Genomic DNA, 20,796 nt, shown 5'->3' on the forward strand with positions numbered 1-20,796 from the left:
GGATTTAATGAGATCAAAAATAAAAAAATTAGAAACTTTTAATGTATTTAAATAAAAGATTAAAAACTTAATGAATCAAACAATGAAACATCTAAACGGTGGTTTTTGTCTATTTTAAATAGACAAATTAACTCATAATAGAATACAGTATCTATGTTTGGAAACTTTAAAATCACGTACAAATTTAGGAAGGTTTTACTGTATTTGCTGTGGTAAATGGTTAAAACCCAACATTTTTTTACTTTGCCCCAAAAACTACTAGTAGTTGAAAATTACAACGACGCGTCGTATGATGAAAGACATTTCAGCCAGAACCGCTTTCTATCTTACATCCTAAAACCTCAAAAACCCAAGCAAAATCCACAATCCTATAACCGGTACAGGAAAACGAAGAGTAGCCATGGCAGGCACATCAAGAACACTACTAAGTTTATCTTTATCATCAGCAAGCAAACATTATTACTACCCATTTCTTAAACTTCCAAAATCCACTAGGGTTCTGGGTTTCGGCTTTAAACCCCTCTGCACCGTCTCCGCCACATCCACTGCCATAGACACTGAAATAAGCACGCTCAGTGAACCAGACCAAGCAAAGCACTCAATGCTTCTGGAGAGACTTAGGTTTAGACACCTCAAGGGCTCCTCAAAACCCTCCCGAACCAAAACCCAATCCCCATTACAGAAATCAGTTGTTGCTGTTGAGACTGAAGATGATGGTTTTAAGAAGTCTAAGAAAGGGAAAATCATTGCGGGTAGCTTTGAGGAGTTGGGATTGACCGAGGAAGTTATGGGAGCTTTGATAGAAATGGGGATTGAGGTTCCTACTGAAATTCAGTGCATTGGGGTTCCTGCTATTTTGGATGCCAAAAGTGTAGTCTTGGGCTCACATACTGGATCTGGCAAAACTCTGGCATATATGTTGCCTCTTGTTCAGGTTAGTTTTCTTCATCATTTTGTTAATTTTTCTGTTTTTAGGATTTTGCAATCTTTATTTTCTGTTAACATGAGAGAAAGAATAAGCTTCTAGTGGTTTCACCTATGTTGAGAAAATGTTGAAAAGAGAAATCATGTGAATGACATTAGTATTCTAGGTATTACTTAAAAAGATTATTGCTTTAGTGTACTGCTTTTGCTTTTGCAGTTGCTGAGACAGGATGAATCTTTGTTGGGTAAGCTAGTGAAGCCTAGGCGTCCTCGAGCTGTTGTGCTATGTCCAACAAGAGAGCTCTCAGAACAGGTATTGTGTGCTTTTGGCATTTGAATGTTCTTTAGTCCTAAGGCTCCACATTTGTAATTGACAAAGTTGTGTTTGTGTGTTTATAGGTCTTTCGTGTGGCAAAGTCTATCAGTCATCATGCACGATTCAGGTGTACCATGGTTAGTGGCGGTGGCCGGTTGAGACCGCAGGAAGATTCGTTGAATGGCCCAATTGATATGGTAGTTGGAACTCCTGGAAGGATCCTTCAGCATATTGAGGATGGCAATATAGTTTATGGTGACATAAAATACTTGGTGAGTTTCTTATTACATTATTTGATGTCAAGTATTAAGTTCGAGAGTGTTTAAAATCTTGAGTTGCTTAGATGTTTCAAGTTGATATTCAATGAGACCTACTAGTAATAGAGTTACTTGCACAATAGTTGCAACAATTTTTATTAGACTTAATCATGTTACTAATTTCTTGATAGGTTTTGGATGAAGCAGACACCATGTTTGATCGTGGATTTGGTCCTGATATTCGCAAGTTTCTAGGCCCATTAAATAACCGCGCTTCAAAGCCTGATGGCCAAGGGTTTCAAACTATTTTGGTCACTGCAACAATGACAAAGGTATGCTGGCTTGCATTGCACTATCATTTTATTGTGCATGAGATAACTAATAATCACCCGATTCTGGATGATGCTTCAGGCTCAAAGTTCCTGTTTTTCTTGTCGATTATCCATACTAGGAAGGTCATATAATTATGCCACTCGGTGATTAGATGTCCTTCTCCCACGAACATAAGAAACATTTGTTTCTTATTTTGGAATGCATACTAATCTTTTCCATTTGCAGTGGAAAAATATTGCTTCTATCATAGACCTGGAGCCCGAGCCAGATTGCAGTTATATGTTTCCTTCTTTAGTTGTGGTTGCTCCGAAGTAAAAGTATTCTGACCCAAAACTAGTTATATATGATCAACCTGACAATATCTTAATTGAGCAGTTATAATCCAGATGGTTGCTTAGTATTTCTAGTTGATTGGATATTCTTTCATTTTGTTTAATATTACGAGATAGATGGCACTATAAGGACTGAATATGCTTATATGAACAAAAAGTGAAGCACTACAAGTGAAGCTAAGTACTTTCATGGTTTTTTTTTTTTTTTTTTGTAATTGTGGAGTCTTTGCTCCATATGTTTTCCACCATGCAACTAAACAAAGAAAATTACAAGTATTAAAATGCAATTAAGTTGTTAAATAATAAATATGAAGCAAATGTTTAGGAACTTAAAATTAGAAAGTTCAAAGTTAGTTACCTGGACTTATTGTCGTTTGTTGCCTAATTGTCATGTTCATTGCGAATAAGTCATCACAATTTTGATATAAAATCAGTTGCTCACCGATCTTGTCTTGATCATCTTCGCTTTTTACCAATCTTTCCATCGCTTTTAAATATCCCTTTTAATCTCAACACCTCCATCCGGTGCATTGAAGAATGCTGGATTTAAAAAGAATCCAGCTGCATGCAATGGTTGATGGAGTTGTCTATCCCATCTATGATCAATCATATCATATCATTATCAACTCAAGCAATCTTATATTAGGCTGTAGCTTACTTTCATAAACTTTCTCAAGCAATCTTATATTAGGCAGTAGCTTACATTCATAAACTATCATAAACTTTCATTAGTTTACTGTCAGTAGGCAGTAGCTTACTAGCTTACTTCAAAATGAGTCACAACTCACAAGCTAACTGAATTCACTAATTGACATTCAAGCAAACTGATCACCCCATTCACAAACATGACAACACACTTCAGAATAAACTTTCATAACTTTCATAAATTTTCATTAACTTTCAATAACTTGCTGTAACTTTCATAAACTTATAATGAAAATCCCAAAAATTTGGGCAGCATAAACAGTATTGTAAGTACATAATGGACCACTAAAATGGATGAAAAGAAAAATAGATAAGAGCAGAAAATAAAAGAGAAAAAATAAAGGATAAGATAACATAGCTGCTGCAGTACTGTCGGAGGTGGTAGGCCGGCTGCCGGCGATAGCATAGCTCGGTGGGTTGGGTGTGGAGGAGAGTTCTTTTCTAGCTGCTGTTCTGCTTCTTCCGATATACAGTGTATTTTAACCTAAACTTATATTTTTTTTAGTTTTCATTAACTTTTACTGACCTAGAGCCTTGACTTCAAGAGGCGACCGCCTCTCGCCTGAGGAGGTCAGGCAGCCACCTCTTGTAGGTCGACCGCCTTCCAGTGCAAAAGGCACTGGAAGGATCGCCTGGGTCGCCTCTCGCCTCAGGTGACCCAGGCAGTTCCCAATGTAGGATGAATTACCTCCCATCCGTTCTAGCTACTCCACACTGGCCTTAAAAGTGCCTACTTTTCTTTCTACATCTCTGTGAAGAAAGAAAAGTAGATTAGGTCGACTTTCAAAACTATGGTCACTGACGAGGTGAGTTTTGAATTTTGTTTGTCTGAGTTGTTGGCTGTTATTTAATGGGGTTATTCTGCGCAAATTTTGGGATTTGAAGAAATTTTATTATTGACACTTGGGAAGTTTTGCAGGCAGTTCAAAAGCTGATTGATGAGGAGTTTCAAGGGATAGTCCACTTGCGCACATCAACACTGCATAAAAAGATAGCAACAGCTCGCCATGATTTTTTAAAGGTTGCGGGTTCTGAAAACAAGATGGAAGCATTATTACAGGTTTGTTGTTGTTCTAAATTTGCTATACTATATCATATGAAGCATTCGTTAACATCTGTATTTCTTTTCTTTAATGTTATTGTTGATAAAACATTGGGTTCACATGAACTTCAAAATCAAGGCATTGGTTAGTATTCATAGATCTTAACTCAACAGATGATAAGTAAGAAAATTTGTAAGTTAGAATCGAATCTCCCTCTCCTGCCATTGGTAGAGCATCAGGCAGTGTGGAGTGAAGAGGGGACTCCTTGATGTATATTTTTATATAAAACTCTAGCACACATCTCCAACTATAAATTCAATAATTTTTGCATACTTAAACTAAAATCCAACATCTGCAAGGATAGAATGGCCACATATAGAAGGAAACATTGAAAACGTTATTGCATTGTTGATCCTTGAATTGGTAGGTTTGGGAAATTACTGCCTTGAATCCTTTTTACTTTAGTTGTACATTTTTGTTAAATCATCTTTCTTTTTGCATGGTTCTACTTTAGGTTGTTTTCTGAAAGAATTATCTAATGTAATTTTGGAAAAGATGAGTTGCTACAGTTCAAGCATTCTTTATAGAATAGGGAAATTCACATTCTATGATCTTTGGTGAAAATAGGTGCTTGAGCCCAGTTTATCAAAGGGAAACAGGGTCATGGTGTTCTGTAACACTTTGAATTCCAGCCGTGCAGTAGACCACTTTCTTGCTGAAAATCAGATCTCCACAGTCAATTACCATGGTGAGGTACCAGCAGAACAAAGGTGAGGTCATGAAGATTATTTTTGTTTCATAAAGTCATTCATTGATTCTACGAAGAATATTCTTGGGGAGTGCACAAAACTTCGTTACTTGTATTGTTCATGTCCAATTGTTATACACAATTTCTTGGCTTTTATGTGACAAATATTGCTTCCATTAATAATAGTTCCTAAGTAGGAGATACAGTCGTAGCCTGTTCCCATCCCAAATAGAAGGTTATATAAGAATACCTTCAAAGGATGGGAAAAAGAAAATAAAGCATAGTACTTTGTATGCTTGTGGATGAGACTGATCAAATTGCATTGAGGATTTAAATGCTTTTTTTCAATTTTCCCTGTAGTACTGCAACAACAAACAATAGAGAGAACCATATTGTATTGTGACAGCACTCGTGGTGTTGGATTTGTGCACAGCACAACCAAACATCTTGAAAAGACTAGGCTCAAGTTCATGTTTATGAGTCCAGTGTAGAACTTATATTGTGTATATAGGAGGCTGTGCTCTCTTCTTAGATAATAGTTGAATAAACTTCACTATTAGTACTCTTCCTTCTCCAATAAAAGAAAACCTGTTTCACTAGACTCACCCTTCCTTCTTAGCTCCTCACACTTCTCTATGTTGATTTGTAATTTGGTTGGCATGAATGTTTATTTTGGGTACTAATCCTTATAAAAACAGGGTTATAAATCTCCAGAAGTTTAAGAGTGATGATGGAGACTGCCCCACATTGGTCTGTACTGACCTGGCTGCCAGGGGTCTTGACTTGGATGTAGATCATGTCATCATGTTTGATTTCCCCTTGAATTCTGTAAGTGATCTTCTATGTCTTTTCAATTGGTGACCTACGCTCAATTTGGAAACTGTTTTCCTTTCTTTCTTTGTAATAATGTGGATAATATCTCCGGGTATTCAATTGTATGACATGACTAAATTTGAGATGATAGGTTCTTGGGGGAGGAGAATGGCTACTATTGTCAGGAGAAATTATCTAGAAAAAATTTGAGTAATGTATACCTTTTTCTTTGGATTTATAGATCGACTACCTTCATCGCACAGGACGAACTGCTCGTATGGGTGCAAAAGGTACGGATCACAGAAATCTGATGAATTTATATAGCTCTGTGAGTTCTAAGATTAATTTTTTTCATGACAATAAAAATAAGGACTTAATATATGTACTCCTACATCCAACATCGATGCATGGGTTAGAATTACTGCAATCATAATTAAGCATTTCCTCCTTTCAATATTTTGAACTTGGCAACATGAAACCTAATTTGTAATTTTAGAATTGTAATGATCTTCTTTCCCTTGCAATTTTGGATGTGGAGAAGCTTGTGAAGGTCCCCTTTTTCTAGTGAATGGTGGTTTTATTATTGTTGCCCTTTTTTAACAGGAAAAGTGACAAGCTTGGTGGCTAGAAAGAACATTCAGTTGGCCACCCGAATTGAGGAGGCAATAAAGAAGAACGAAAGCTTAGAGTCCCTTACTGTAGATAATGTTCGAAGGGACAATGCCAGGGCTCAAATAACTCAAGAGAAAGGGAAGAGCACAAAGTTGGTTAGTCAAAGAAACAAGATTAAAGCTGAAACAGTTAAATCCTCCAGTGACAACTCCAAGGCTGTATCGGTTAAATCGTCTAGCAACCGCGGCAAGGCTGTATCAGTTAAATCTTCAGGCAATCGCACCAAGGCTGTATCAGTTAAATCATCTGGCTATCGCTCCAAGACTGCATCTTCAGTAAATAAATCTGGAAAAGGATCCAGTTTTTCCAAATCAACCAAGCCTGTTAGAGTCGTGAAGAAGGTTACGGTCTCCACTAAAAGCTCTCCACGTGGGAACAAGGAAAGTAGCAAAAGGTCAAGTGCAGTTAAATCTACAGGTTCAAAGCTAAACGTTGTTCCGCTTAGGGGTCGCTCTTCTACCTCATCCTTTAGGCGTAGTTGATTGGTAAAAAAGCACTTCAGATGCAATAAAAATGCTTGTTCTATCATTATTTACAGTATCATATTCAATGTTTTAATTGTTTGTAAATGCTGGTTGGTTCTTTGCTCAGATTGGCTCTTCATCCATTATATGTGCTACTTCCAAATTATCAGGTTTATAGCGGTAAGTTATGCAAATGTAATTAAAGTTCTTACACAGAAAACAATGTAATGAAGATTACAAACTTTTGCTAACACTAGAGCCAAGTTGAAGGTCCAAATTGATCTTTATCAGAGATCATGAATCACTTCCAGGTAAGCATAGGGAGAGGCTTTTTGGCCGGTGGAACGATATGTCCATCGGAGTTGTAGATGATGACACCTGAGAAGTCCGGTAGCTGGCACTTTCCACCCATGAGTATGTTCTTTTGCCAAACTGGAACTCCTTGCTGTTGTTGACTGCTAAACATGAGTTGATCATTGTTAACTGTGGTTAGCATCATAGGTTCAGAATTGAGTTGTTGTATGACTGGTTCATGGTTGGAGAGACCATAGCAAGAACCCCAGCGGCTGCGGCGCCATTTACGGGAATGAGAAGCGCATAGATACAAGGCGAAACCACACAAGAGAAGGCTTATTGCTGCAAATCCAGCTTGAGATATGTTGTGTGGTATTTGTTTGTGGTGAAGTTGGCGAGCCATAGTTGATGTTGCTTCTCTTTCTGAGTTTCGCTTAAGAATCTATGGTGTGGATATGAGTCATGATTTATAGAACTCGTGTATGGAAAAAGGGGTTAGTTGCATTTGGAGGATTAGTTGAAGTTTAGATTTTGACTAATTAGATTGTGGATTTGTTGTTGACTTCTACCATTATGTTCTTAACCCAGTTTTCTTTCCTATTGAGTATTGGTATGATTAATGATGTTACATTATCAGTCCAGGCCAGAAAATTAAATGTAATTCATTTACTTATTTTAGGTATAATTACATTCTAAAATTTAATGGGTAAATTACAACTATGGTTTCTCAGTATGGCTCATGAACTCCTAGACATTATAATTCATGAACTTTAAAACTGGACATTTTGACCTATGGATTTTGCGCCGCTTTACTAATATAATTGTATGTTTTAAATAGAAATGAGTAATGTATCTTTAAAAAACTTTTAGTTGTAGTGTTACATAATGAAGTTATCATTGTTCATTTTTATTATGTTAGTAAAATACAAAATCAACTATAATAATATTCAACTTTAATGTTTAGAAATCATAATAAAAGAGCAAAATTGAAAAGGCATTTTAGCAAGCTATTTCAGTTACTTTTTTCTAAGTAAATGTAAATAATATCATTTCCATTACTATTTTTATTATTATTTGACAAAATTGTAAAAGGATAAAGTGCAAAAGTATCCCTAGGAGCAATTTTACCATTGACATCTAAAATGATGCAATTTTACTTCTAGTATTGACAGGTAAGAGCAATTTTACCTCTAATGTTGGCAAGTTTGGTTAATTTGAGACATTATTATAAAACGCAGATATTTTGTTTCTTATTCTGTACCAATTACATGTAAGTTGATTAAAAAAACAAGTTTCATATGTTTTGCGATTTAATAATAGAATTGGAGGTTTATATTTCTAAATTCGGTGAAAATTTTAAATTTATTTTATCTAACTCGTACAAAATACAGTGTATTTTTTTAAAAAAATTCATGATTAATTATATGTTTGTGATCTATGGTAAAACTCTTAGCCTGTTGGGTTTGGTTGGGGGTTTTTCTTTGTTTTTAATGTAATTTTTCTGTATTTTTTGCACCTTATCCCAATTGTAAATGTTAAAATTGCAAAAAAAAAAAAAATATTTGTGTTAAAATATACTTTGATTTACATATTTATTTGTTTTAAAGAAAAAAGAAAGAAAGAAAAGGGCCATTATAATGATAAGAGTTGGACTCGTAGTAGCCATAGTTGGAGCAGCCCATCCACTTCCTGAAAAGTTGGAGTTGAGGGTTTGAACTCCTCCTTCCCTGCCCTTTCTCCCTTTCCGGGAATACTGAATTGAAAGAAAGAAAGAAAAAAAGCCAAAAACGAAAATGCAGAAACAATCACAGATTTCTCTCTTCAAGTTGTTCTTAAGACACCCTTTTCAACTTTCTTCAAAGCCCAAGTATGCGTTTTTGCTGCAATCTTTAACATCGAATCCACCTCCACTACTTACCAACTCACTCATACCCTTAACCCTCAAATTTCTTCACACTTCAACCTCAATTCCTTACTTCTACACGTGCCCTATTTGCGAAAATCTCCATGCTTGCTCTTCGACCTATAAAACTCGAAGAAAACAAAGTACTGCGTCGGGAGGTGATCCATTTCCTGATTTGGATGTAAACAAGGAAGTGGACACGATAAACCTCAAGTTTGCAGAGGCTAGGGAAGAGATAGAGATGGCAATGGAGTCTAAAGAGACTGTGTATTTCAACGAAGAGGCTGAATGTGCACGGGCTGCAGTGAAAGAAGTTTTAGACATGTTTGAAGGGCTATTGGGGAAATTACCAGAAGGCCAAAAGGGTGCTTTGCAGAGGTCAATGGGTCTCAAGATTGAGCAATTGAAAGCTGAGATACAACAATTGGATGATTGATGATGAGGTTGGTCATATTGGGTATTACTATTACTATTAGCTTGAGATTTATTTGGGATAATTTAAATTCATAGTTGTAGTGAAAAGAGACGTTTTTGAATAATGGATTAGGAGTTTCATTGTTTGTGAAGTTGAATCATCGCAATGGCCTATCTATATAAAAGTTCATTACTTTGGGACAAAAGATTTTGTTTTTGTAACTTAATTGGCAAGTGTGGAGTATGTTGCGTTTTTTTTTTTTTTTACCTATTTGACTTCAAATACTGATTCGTTTCTGTATTCCTCGATGATCAATAGTTGTTGCTTAATTTTAATCTCTTTTATTTCATAGTACACATAGTAGTGATAAATAATAAACCATGACAATATTCTGTTTGTACACATAGTAGTGATAGTACAGACATAGTGGAATCAATCAAATAACAATTCTCAATTCTATTTGTAAACGTACATAATAATTGAATGCAAACATAGTACAAAGTACAAACATGGTGGAATAAATCGAATATCAATATAGAATCAGCGCACAGAGCACTTGAACTAAACAGAACTGGAAGTTTATTAGATACATAGAAGAATAGGAACAAAACAGAAGACTAAGCCCTTGTTTGGGAGGAGGTTAATGGGAGTAAATGGGAGTAATGAAATGTTAAGTATTAAGTTAACCTTGTTTGGGAGTTATTTTTTAGAAGTAAATGGAGGTTAATGGGGTTAAATCTTTACTTCCTCTAACCTCCAAATTGGGGGTTAATGGGAGTAACGTAAACTTTTTTAAAGAGTAAATTTAACCTTCCTTTCCCTCCATATTTAAACTCCCAAACAAGGTTAAACATTTAACCTCATTTACATCCTATAAACTCCCAAACAAGGTTAATTTTTAACTTTCCATTCCAGTAATAGGCGACAACTCAATAGAGGAGAGGGGAAAATAGAAAAGAGAACAGAACAGAATTGTAGAGGAGAGTAGAAGAAAAAAGTCAAAAACACTAACAGAGAAAGAAGAGAGGCTGCTCTTGAAATCTTTTGTATTTTTGTTCTTCAAAGTTCAACAATTCTCCCCTGGTTGCTTATGTGCTTTGTTTTTTCTCTCTTTACATCATTGTCCTGTCAGTTGTGTGACTGTCCAATTCAAACGTGTATCTTTTGTTTTCTTTTTTCGTTGTTTGTTTATTTTGGACCCTTAGATGTGTCTAATCCAAGGGTGAACATTAAACCTACATTAAAACACTTTAAAAAACCCTAAATACATATGCCACAGGCGCGCCTCTGATTTCCGTGCCTTGGCGCACAAAGGCGTGCCAAGGTGATTGGGCCTGCCATGGAGGGTGATGAGGCGCTGGGCCTGGAGCCTTGTGCACCATGCGCCTTTGGCGTGCCATTAGTAACTATGGATAATAGGCCGGCCAGGGTTGAGATAGATAAGACTGCTTAGCTTCCCCTTACTGTGTTCTGTCATTCCCTTGACTTGTTTTTCCATTTATTCAATCTGAAAACCGAACAAGGTGTAGAAGAACTTCTAATTGTTTTGATGTTAGACATTATAAAACTGCCACCTTCTAGAATATATGTTCTGGGTCTCAAGTTGCAGGATGCTCTACCTTTGCCTCATGATATCTTTCACAGCTATGCTGGTCCATAGTTCACTTAGCGAGACCTCCAACGTACCTGTGATTGTGACACTTAATGAACATGAGAACTTGCATATAATTCTCCAATTAGTAGACACATTGATGCATGCAATTGTTATCAGATCTGAGCAGCATATGTGAGGGTGGGTATAAAGAGGGTTAAGCCGAAGGAGAGTTAAGTTAATCGCTCATGCCCCGGCTACAGAGCATGCCACTGCTTGACACATGCAATTGCTTTCCTTAGCACTGTAGTTAGTGACTTGTCTCCGCTTGCAAAGATCAAAGACGAAATTTCATCTTCCATAAGAGAAGGAAAGGATTGATTGGTAGATGAAAGGTGGTTTTTCGGGTTAGAACACTGCGTCGAGAAGTGAAATAAAAGAGTCACTTGATCTAGTTACTTGTAGTTTTCTTCGTCAAGACTGTCTTGGTGTTCAGTGGGACATCCAATAACTGTTCCCTATAGAGAAAAAAGTCGTTTCTAGCATCCTCTCTCTGAATCTCAGTTGAACGAAATTACTAGTTTGACGTTTTCTTGTGGAATTCAGCTATTTTTACTTCTCATGTCTAGTACTAACAAACATCACATTATGACATTTCTTTGTGATAATGCAACTTTTATTAGTTACCCCAATTTTCCTGGTCTATACTAGAACATAATTGAATTTTGTCAGAGATGTGTTTACAATTGTTCCCAATTAAGCCTTAGTCGAGTGAAAGAGACTTTATGGGTCTGTTTGGCTACTTGCTGTTTTCTGGTTGCCTTTAATAGAGATTCTCTGTCTTTGTAAAAAGCTATTTTTTAGCTGTAAAAGGCAAACAAACACCTAAAAACTATCTTTTGAAGTGAAAAGTAGGTAAACAAATACACTTCAAATTTTCTAAGTTTTTCAGTACTGCGGCCATCCGTGCTACACTGGAATAATAATATGCTTCAAGCTTTTGTTTAGACCTGGCTAGTAGAATCTTCCTGAGAATACAACAACAACAACAATAAAGCCTTAGTCCCGAAATGATTCGGGGTCGGCTAACATGAACCATCATATAAAACCGTGAAAATCAAGTCGTGTCAGCGACACAGATTCGCTCCCTCCACTCCGTCCTATCCACTACCATATTTTCCTCAATTCCCAATAAACTCATATCACTCTCGATCACCCTCCTCCAAGTTTGCTTAGGTCTTCCCCTACCCCTCACCACTACATCCCTTTGCCACTCTTCGGTTCTCCTAACCGGCGCATCAAACGCTCTACGTCTCACATGGCCAAACCACCTTAGTCGGTTTTCTCTCATTTTATTCTCAATAGATGTGACCCCTGCTTTTGTCCTAATTATTTCATTACGCACCCGGTCCTTTCTCGTGTGACCACACATCCATCTCAACATACGCATCTCCGCCACCGACATCTTATGGATGTGGCAGTGTTTCACTGCCCAACACTCCGTACCATATAACAATGCTGGTCTAATTGTCGTCCGGTAGAATTTTCCCTTCAATCTATTAGGCATGCCGGGATCACAAAGGAAACCCGTAGCACTCTTCCACTTCGACCAACCAGCTTTAATCCTATGAGCAACATCTCCATCTACTTCTCCATCCGTTTGGATAATAGATCCTAAATACCGGAAGCAATCCGAGGCCTGAACAACTCTCCCATGTAGGGTGATTGTCCCTGCCTCCCTACTCCTACGGCCGCTAAACTTACACTCCAAATATTCTGTCTTACTTCGACTCAACTTAAAGCCTCTAGATTCTAGAGTTTGCCTCCATAGTTCCAACTTCATCTCCACTCCTTCTTTCGTCTCATCAACCAACACAATATCATCTGCAAACAGCATGCACCATGGTATACCATCTTGAAGTGAACTTGTTAGTTCATCCATAATGATGACAAAATGCAATAGTGTACAAGATAACAAAATGCAATTTTCTTTAGTTAGTAAAGGCGCGGTAAGCTTGGTGTATATGCTTGTGGGATTCATATAGTTTGTATATGCTTGTGGGATTCATATAGTTCTTGAAGGCACGCTCAAGCTCCAAGCTCATGAGCCTAGTGCTTTAGAATGTCAAAAGGCGGACTTTGTTTCAAATGATTACGTGTAGGCATGAATTTATGCGCCTTTCGTGGTTATAAGGAATGCCTCTTTGTTTTAGGGTTTATGATTAAGATTATGGATATGAGTTAGTATTTGTTTCATTTTTGAATTTATTATACATTTTCATTTGTTAGTGTATCATATGTCGTTGAGGCACGCACTTGACCATGCCCCTAAGATCCGGGGGACACCTTTAATAACTATGGAGATTGATTTGGTGAGAGTGAATTTGATGTCAAGTGTTGCATATACTTTTGTTAAAGAGATTGATTTTTGTATCAATTTTTTTTAGCTTTATTCCACTGTTAAGTGAATTAACAAGATTAAAAAAAATGAGGGTTCTGTTGCTTGTAACATAACTAAACTCCAGATATCAATTTTGTGTGTTGAGATATATATCTCTCTCTCTAATAAGATTCTTTCAGTGTCTTTTATGGGGACAAAATGATATATTTATATGATTTGATTGGTCACTTAAACTATATAATATTAACCACCAAAACTATATTCTAGAACATAATGCTTTTCTTTTGGTATTCTATTATTCTTAACCTTGATTAAGAGGTCAAGTGTTGTTTACCTAAAGTAAACACACCTATTTTTTCCTCATAAATTACATTCATGACTCTTGAATTTAGCATTTACTTTTTATTATGACCCCGAACTTCAAAATTGAACATCATGGTTCCTGAATTTTGCACAGTATCAATATCATGACTATTTTTATCATTGACTTATTCAAAATGTTCGTCAAAATGGAAAAGTAAAAAAATTGAATTTGTTTAGGATCATATTTGCTATAAAATTATTATTTTTTATTTTTCAAATCACCATTTTTTGAGTTTTTCTTTCTAAACAGTAACTTTTTCTCTCCTAATCAAACAATACCTAAATGACATTAAAATAAAAAAAAGTTCAAAAACTAAACTTGATTAGAATATCATTTTCTTTAACTCTATAATGAAGTATTATCTGTTATTGAAGTGGTCATCTTGATCAATGGTGAAAAAAAGATATTATGTTGGTAAAATGGAAAGTTCATGGAATTATGTTAGTAAGGTGCAAAATGTAGATGCTATAATCTCAAGTTTTCAGGTCTATAATATAAGGTTTTGAAGTTCAGATGATATAATGAATGTAAGGGAAAAGTTCAGGAGCCATGAGTGTAATTCACCCTTATTTTTTTTCTACTTCATCCAATATTCCGGTTTAAACTTCAAAATAATACTTATATAAAATTTAGGCAAAAAGTATTATTAGGTCTCTGATCTGTAACGTGGCTATAAAAAATTGTAAATACATATGAAGTTAATAACCTCTTTTTAACATACGCTGGACTTAATGAGACCAAAAAATAAAAGATAGATTTAATGAACCAAAAAATGAAAGATCGAAGATTTAATATATCTAAATAAAAACAGATTTAATGAATCAAAAAATATATTTAGAATGAAGTGAAGATGGAATGATTAGGGTTTATGGATGAAATGAAGACAGCTCGGAGATGAAATTTTATTGTAATTGATGAAATTTTTATGTAAAGTGGTGCTACTTGTTTCTTGGGCACCCAAACCCAACTTCAGGTAATCATTCTTCAATTCAACCTTTATAATTCTTTCTATTCATTTCATTATTTAGGTTTAGAAAATTTTTTTAGAAGGAAGTGAATTTTTTTAACAATTCAATATTTTGACTGTTACATTGAAACCCCGAATTTTATCCACTTGTTTTTCAACAAATTTAGATACCCCAGTGACATAATGATTTTAACAAGTAGTATCTACTTAAAGAAATGATTGGTTTATGCAGGAATTTGTCCCTTTTTTTTGTAGAATTTTTTAATGCTAATGTTTTATGAAAAATGCAATACACACAGTGAGTGAGTGAAGGTGTTATGATGGAAATTTAGCCATATTTATGCTTTTGTTTAGGATGAAATTTGGAAGAAAAGAAAAAAGAAAAAAGATTTGGAGCAGTATTATGATGGTAATGTCCAAGTAATCCAATGACAACAATCTAATAACATGTCGTCTTGTCCATGGACCCTAAATTGTCTTGAAATTAAAGCACAATACTTGATGAAATGAAACTAGTCACCTCCATTTTTATTCTAAGATGACAGAAATTCTCATGTCGGTGGTCTTTTTATTAGAACAAAGCCTTGTAGGGTCTCTTTAGTTTAATTGTGGATCCTGCAATACAAATACAAACATGGAGTTGATCTCTTTCTACATTGCTATATTAAGGCATGATACCTCACCATTAAAGAACAAAAAGAGAAGCTTATTACATTAATCATGCCTAGCAGTAAAGTATGCACTTTCCTTTTTTCTTAATTGAGGTATTACAATGTGAAGGTAGTATACTTTATAAAACATAGTTTGTGTTATTCTTATGTCATTGAGTTGGTGATTATTTAATATATGCTTTTTGACCAGAACAGAAATTGTGACAGGAATAATGAAAAAGGGTATGGGCTAAGGGGAGCAAATCCATTGACTGTTCAGGCAGAAGCATGTGGGGAGGGAAGTATGGCCATGTTTTTTTGTCTGTCTGCTTCTCTCTTTTGCACCATATGGCTCCACTTCTTCTAATTCCTTCAAAGTTTATTTCTCATTCTCTGATTCGAAATCTCACAGTTTCACCATTAAAGATGATATTTTTATTCTTAAACTGCAATGTCACTATCACCCTTTCATTCAGCCTCATATTTGGGGATATTCAGAGATATGGGTCTAATTTACAATATTTCCTAGATGCTGCCTTGTTTTCAGGAATTACCTCAAAAATTAAGGAAATGCATTGAGAACATAAACATTAAACAGAAAAAAAAAAAAAAAAAAAGCAAAGCATGAAGCTTCTGAACTAGATTGCTGTTTTCAGAACTGTACAAGAACCCAAGGTCACATCCAATAATAACACTAACTAAAGCTTTTCTTCTTTTCTTCTTGGGACAGAAAAGAGCAATCAATCATTGAATTTCTCACAAGGAAATATTAGTACAATAACAAGAAATAATTCTTATTCAACTTTGGTTTGATGACTGTTTTATTAAAGGTTGAGATGTCTTTCCCCATTCTTCTGGTGAGCTCTTCACCTCCATTAACAGTGCCACCACTTCCTTCATTGTAGGTCGTTCTACTGGCGAAGTGTTCACGCAGAACATAGCGATTCCTAGTGTTTGAAGCATTTCTTGAACCATCTGATCTGGTAAACCTTGAAGCTTTGCATCTAATATTGAAACAGCCGGTTCATAACTTCCCATCTTTTTCTTAACCCACTCCACTATATGCATTCCCTCTTCGACTTGGGATTCCACAGCACTCCGACCGCTTAGAATTTCTAGCAGCACCACTCCATAACTATAAACATCACTCTTTTCTGTTATGTTCATAGCGTACCCGTACTCTGCAAATATTGTAACGAAATCAATCACATAAATATCAAACAACAATTCAAAAGGAAACAAATAGATATAGTTAAAGATAAAGCACACTTGCCTGGAGCAATATAACCATAAGATCCAGCTACTCTTGATATGGCATTGTTATGATAATTTGGAGGGATCATCAATTTGGCTAGCCCGAAATCAGCCAAATAGGCCTCAAACTTGGAATCTAGGAGTATGTTATTACATTTAACATCTCTATGAAGAATTGCTGGCACACAATCATGGTGGAGATAAGCTAGACCTTGAGCTGATCCTACTGCAATCTTGTACCTTGTTTCCCAATCCAAACTTCTATTCACTTGTAACAGTTGTTGCAGATTACCATTTGGAATGTAGTTGTAGAGGAGGAGCTTCTCACTCTTATTGGAACAATAGCCTAAGAGCTTCACAATGTTCCGATGTCGAATGTGTCCTAGAATTTGAATTTCTGCTGCAAATGAATCCACTGCTTCTTCATTTCCTTTTGTTCTCCAAAGCTTTTTTACTGCAATTATATCCCCATTAGGCATTTCTGCCTTGTAGACAATACCAGAACAGCCTTTCCCGATAATATTTTCGTCTCTCAAACAATCTAAGATGTTATCAATGGTTAAGTGGAGTTTTTGAAATGGTATAAAAGTCCATGGATAGGAGAAATCTTCAGCCCCTGGTGAAGAGGCTGAGGCTCTTGAAGATTTCTCCACCATATATCTATGATTCCGAGCAAGTAAAATCCAGGAAGCAATAACAGCTATCGTCACTGAAGCCAGAATCACAGAAATCAAAGCCACAGTTTTGGCAGATTTTAAACTGTTTCTTCTTGCGAGTCTTGATGAGCAAGTAGACCCGTCTGCAGAATTACAAAGACCTGGATTTTGAAGGTATGAATTAGACGAAAGAGTCCTGAAGAACGGCGTAGAAGGAATAGGACCTGAAAAGTTGTTGCAGGAGATATTCAGAGAAGTGAGGCTAGTAAGGGAACCAAGAACTTTAATCTTTCCATATAGCAAGTTATGAGAAAGATCAAGTGATTGTAATTGGGTCAATCCAGACATTGTCTCTGGGAGTTCTCCAGTAAATGAGTTTGAGCTCAAGTCCAAACTGATGGTTAAGCTTGTCACATAACCGATTTCTGGTGGGAAAGGACCGGAGAGGCTGTTTGAGCTCAAATCAAGCAGTGTTAGTTTCTGCAAGTTCTGAATAGATCTCGGTATTGACCCTGATAACAGATTGTTGTTGAGAATCAGCTTGTTCAGGTAACTGAAGTTTCCGAAACTCCATGGAATCTGACCAGTAAAGCTGTTTCTGCTGAGATCAAGCTGCTCCAAATTGACAAGCTCCCCTAACTGAGACGGTATCTCTCCCATGAAGTGGTTGTTGTGCACATCCAACAACTCAAGCACAGTGATATTGGCAATCTCGATAGGAAGGGCACCAGAGAAATGATTCATGTACAAGTCAAGAAAGACCAAATTCTGCAACTGGCCTATCTCCTTTGGAATCTGACCCGAAAGTTGGTTTTCTCCAAGCCTCAGTCTCACCAAAGACTGACAATTGGCCACACTTCTTGGCAATCCTCCTGATAATGAATTCCCGAGAAGCAGAAGCTTGCTCAATTTCTTCAAACTGAAGAGCTCATCTGGGATTGTCCCTGTTAGCTTGTTTCTTGAAAGGTCAAGTGCATATAACTCAGTGCAGTTACCAAAAGAGGCCGGTATAGTACCAGACACCAAGTTACCCCACAAGAAAAAACTTTGCAAATACTTCAACTTTCCAACCTGCCACGGAACAGAACCTGATAATTGGTTCTTATCTAGCTGCAATGCAGTTAGACTTGTACAATTACTCAACTCCCAGGGGATCAAACCGGTTAGTGAATTATCAGACAAGTGAAGCTGCTCAAGTACCACTAACTTCCCTAAGTCGCCAGGAATTTCTCCAGTTATATCATTAGCTGAAGCATCAAGAACAACAAGAGACGAACAATTCGAAATCTCAGCTGGGATAGGACCAGTAAGTGCATTTCCCCATAGAAGCAAGCTAGTAAGTTTCTGCAACTTACCTAGCTCAGGAGGGATTGAGCCTGTAAGCTTATTCATGTGCAAATACAAGTTGCTCAACTCAGAACACAAACCAAGCTCTGCCGGTATAGCACCAAAAACCTCAGTATCATAAAGAGCTAAAGTTTGGAGACTAATCAAACCCCCAAATGTAGGTGGTATTACACCAGATAGGCCTGTAGCAGCAGCACCTAAGGTTGTAAGGTTAGTCAGAAATCCTAATTGTGGTGGAATGTCCCCTGTTAGATAAGGGTTTCCACCCACTCTAAATTGCTGGAGAGAGATTAAAGAGCCCAATTGGGATGGAATTGAACCATTGATGAGATTGTCTTGCAGACAGAAGACTTGTAAAGAAGTAAGATTAGCCAGTTGTGGAGGTATCCTGCCAGATAATTTATTGGAGTTCAAGTAAAGGAACTGAAGTGAAGAAAGGAGACCAAGTTGTTGAGGAATAGGACCTGAAAGAGTGTTGGAGGAGAGATCTAAGAGCCTAAGGTGAGTGAGTTGGCCAAAGGAAGGAGGGATTGAACCGGAGATATTTGAAGAGGAGAGGTTGAGAAGTTGAAGAGAAGAAAGAGAGGAAAGCTGAGAAGGCAATGAAGAAAGATTAAGGAAAGTGTTAGGCAAAGAAAGGGAAATGACTCTATTTTGGGGAGAACATGTAATCCCTTGCCAAGTACAAGGAGTTTCTGAAGATGGGTTCCATGAAGAAAGCAGTGAGGAGGAGGATTTAACAAATGGGTCAGGTGCAGATAGAAGAGAAAGAAGTGCTTGTCCATCAGAAGAAAGAGGCGATACATAAAGGTCAGAGCTTTCCATTGTTAAGACCAAAAAGAGCCACAAGAAAAGAGAATGCTTCAGTTTCCCCATTAAATTTGGGCTATCACCAAGAAATGTTTTGATGCGAAGATGATGATGATAGATAGGAGATAACTAGAAGGTTTTGAGAAGAGTACAGTAGAGTAGAAGTGATGGCGGTAGAGAAGGGGAAACTGGAAATCTAGGAGACAAAATTCATGTGAGAGAGATTTCAGGGATGCTTCAGTTTTACACTAAATGGTTGAATAGAAAGAAACCATGCATGTGAAGTATTCAAAAAAAGCCATTAAAGCTTCAGGTGATGAGGATACATTCAAAATAGTCAAAGTTTCCATTTTTAATGTTGAAAGAAAGTTACCAGGACATATTAATGGCAGTACCGTGGAATTTCCCCTCTGTAATCAGAAATTGTACGACATTTTGATGAATTAATGCATTGCTGGCCTGGACATGCATACACTGGACTATTATTGCGGCGGCCGATGAAAGAATGATGTTTGAGTTTGAAGTTGAACTGAAGCTCTCTCTGGGATGGTATGAGTGTAGTCTGCTGCTTGCTTATTCCATATTTAGATACTCATTCATCACCTATTTCTCATATTTGGGCGCCTTGTTGTTCTCTTTGGATATTGTCTAATTTACCCTTTCTATGATACAAGGGATATGCTTGTGGAAGTGAGGACAGTATTGAACATTCGGTCACGCTTTGCTTTTATTACATAACACGCGTGCGCGTGTCAATATTTGTGAAAGAGTCAAGGTATGTAGGACCATAACACCATTCTTCTCAGCAGCAATGCTGACATTGCAACTTCAGAAAATTGTTCTTGCCTATTTTTCTTTTTTATTTACAACAGTAGGTGAAAAATATATAATTTACTTAAAATATTAAACTATTCAGTTTTACTATTTTAATTCAATCGTGTAATGGTAAATCATATAATTATAAATTCTCAGTTTTTTTCTTTTTCAGTTTGAGTTCATTATGCAATTTTTTTTTTATAGAAGTATATTACTTTATTTACACCAATACTTAAAATGGAGTGTTTGTTTACTCATTTTTTTTACTCGTGATTGCCTTTTTCACATAGCTTTAGGTGTTTGGTTAAATATCTTCTATTTGCCTTTTATACATGAAAAATAGTTTTTTTCAACAGCAAACAGTAACAACAAATTGCAGGTAAACCAAACGGACCCTCAGTGATAACTCGTGTAAACTTCTAATAGCAAGATGATTCTGTCTTTCTCTTTATCATGTTGCTTCTTGCAAAACAAAGGAGAAGACAATGTGTTGGCGAGAGACTTTTTGATGCCTAAGTCAATATCTTCCTTAAGTACGATACTGTTGAAACACCTTTCCACAGGATTTTGATTTGACAAAATTATTTAAGTACAATTAAATATTCTATAACACACTAAGTTTAAATGCTTTGATTTATTGTTACTAATGTGTGTGTTCAGTATTGAGTTTATAATTGTTACAAGACATAAAGATCATAAGGCCTAAGCCCTATATGAAAGT

At 36.4% G+C, this 20,796-nt stretch overlaps 4 protein-coding genes across 6 annotated transcripts; 2 read left to right on the top strand and 2 right to left on the bottom strand.

The window, feature by feature from the left end:
* Window positions 1-325: 325 nt before the first annotated feature.
* Window positions 326-7,089, top strand: LOC136235707 (DEAD-box ATP-dependent RNA helicase 39-like). Of its 3 annotated transcripts, XR_010691906.1 has the most exons (11): window positions 326-934; window positions 1,142-1,237; window positions 1,324-1,512; window positions 1,689-1,829; window positions 3,787-3,927; window positions 4,538-4,680; window positions 5,357-5,486; window positions 5,713-5,761; window positions 6,075-6,628; window positions 6,735-6,787; window positions 6,919-7,089. XR_010691906.1 is itself a non-coding variant. In XM_066025597.1 (10 exons), exons 1-9 carry the CDS (start codon window positions 401-403, stop codon window positions 6,623-6,625), a joined length of 1,974 nt encoding a protein of 657 aa, XP_065881669.1. In that variant the 5' UTR covers window positions 326-400; the 3' UTR covers window positions 6,626-6,628; window positions 6,735-7,074. The 3 variants fall into 3 exon arrangements, 2 of the variants coding, with proteins under 2 accessions (XP_065881669.1, XP_065881668.1); XM_066025597.1 differs by having other exon boundaries at window positions 6,735-7,074; XM_066025596.1 differs by lacking the exons at window positions 6,735-6,787; window positions 6,919-7,089 and having other exon boundaries at window positions 327-934; window positions 6,075-6,712.
* On the bottom strand, window positions 6,909-7,304 carry LOC136235708 (uncharacterized). Its single transcript, XM_066025598.1, has one exon. It carries the CDS (start codon window positions 7,302-7,304, stop codon window positions 6,909-6,911), a length of 396 nt encoding a protein of 131 aa, XP_065881670.1.
* A 1,259-nt stretch (window positions 7,305-8,563) lies between these two features.
* Window positions 8,564-9,548, top strand: LOC136235927 (embryogenesis-like protein). The gene has a single exon (XM_066026013.1). The coding sequence runs from the start codon at window positions 8,695-8,697 to the stop codon at window positions 9,238-9,240; it is 546 nt and encodes a 181-aa protein (XP_065882085.1). The 5' UTR covers window positions 8,564-8,694; the 3' UTR covers window positions 9,241-9,548.
* Window positions 9,549-15,830: 6,282 nt separating this feature from the next.
* Window positions 15,831-19,821, bottom strand: LOC136235024 (LRR receptor-like serine/threonine-protein kinase RGI5). The gene is made up of 2 exons (XM_066024536.1): window positions 16,466-19,821; window positions 15,831-16,373 (listed from the first exon to the last, which is right to left on the bottom strand). The coding sequence occupies exons 1-2, from the start codon at window positions 19,323-19,325 to the stop codon at window positions 15,991-15,993; spliced, it is 3,243 nt and encodes a 1,080-aa protein (XP_065880608.1). The 5' UTR covers window positions 19,326-19,821; the 3' UTR covers window positions 15,831-15,990.
* Between the last annotated feature and the right edge of the window lie 975 nt (window positions 19,822-20,796).

This window comes from Euphorbia lathyris, chromosome 7 (assembly GCF_963576675.1).
Source record: "Euphorbia lathyris chromosome 7, ddEupLath1.1, whole genome shotgun sequence".
NCBI classification, from domain to species: Eukaryota; Viridiplantae; Streptophyta; class Magnoliopsida; order Malpighiales; family Euphorbiaceae; genus Euphorbia; species Euphorbia lathyris.

Excerpts from the sequence above, each read along its gene's own strand:
- LOC136235927 (XM_066026013.1), top strand. The coding sequence starts at position 8,695 with ATGCAGAAACAATCACAGATTTCTCTCTTCAAGTTGTTCTTAAGACAC.
- LOC136235024 (XM_066024536.1), bottom strand. The coding sequence starts at position 19,325 with ATGGGGAAACTGAAGCATTCTCTTTTCTTGTGGCTCTTTTTGGTCTTA. Across the intron at positions 16,374-16,465 it reads TTATGGTTATATTGCTCCAG|AGTACGGGTACGCTATGAAC; the intron begins GCAAGTGTGCTT and ends CAATATTTGCAG.
- LOC136235708 (XM_066025598.1), bottom strand. The coding sequence starts at position 7,304 with ATGGCTCGCCAACTTCACCACAAACAAATACCACACAACATATCTCAA.
- LOC136235707 (XM_066025597.1), top strand. The coding sequence starts at position 401 with ATGGCAGGCACATCAAGAACACTACTAAGTTTATCTTTATCATCAGCA. Across the intron at positions 1,513-1,688 it reads ATGGTGACATAAAATACTTG|GTTTTGGATGAAGCAGACAC; the intron begins GTGAGTTTCTTA and ends ATTTCTTGATAG. Across the intron at positions 5,762-6,074 it reads TGCTCGTATGGGTGCAAAAG|GAAAAGTGACAAGCTTGGTG; the intron begins GTACGGATCACA and ends CTTTTTTAACAG.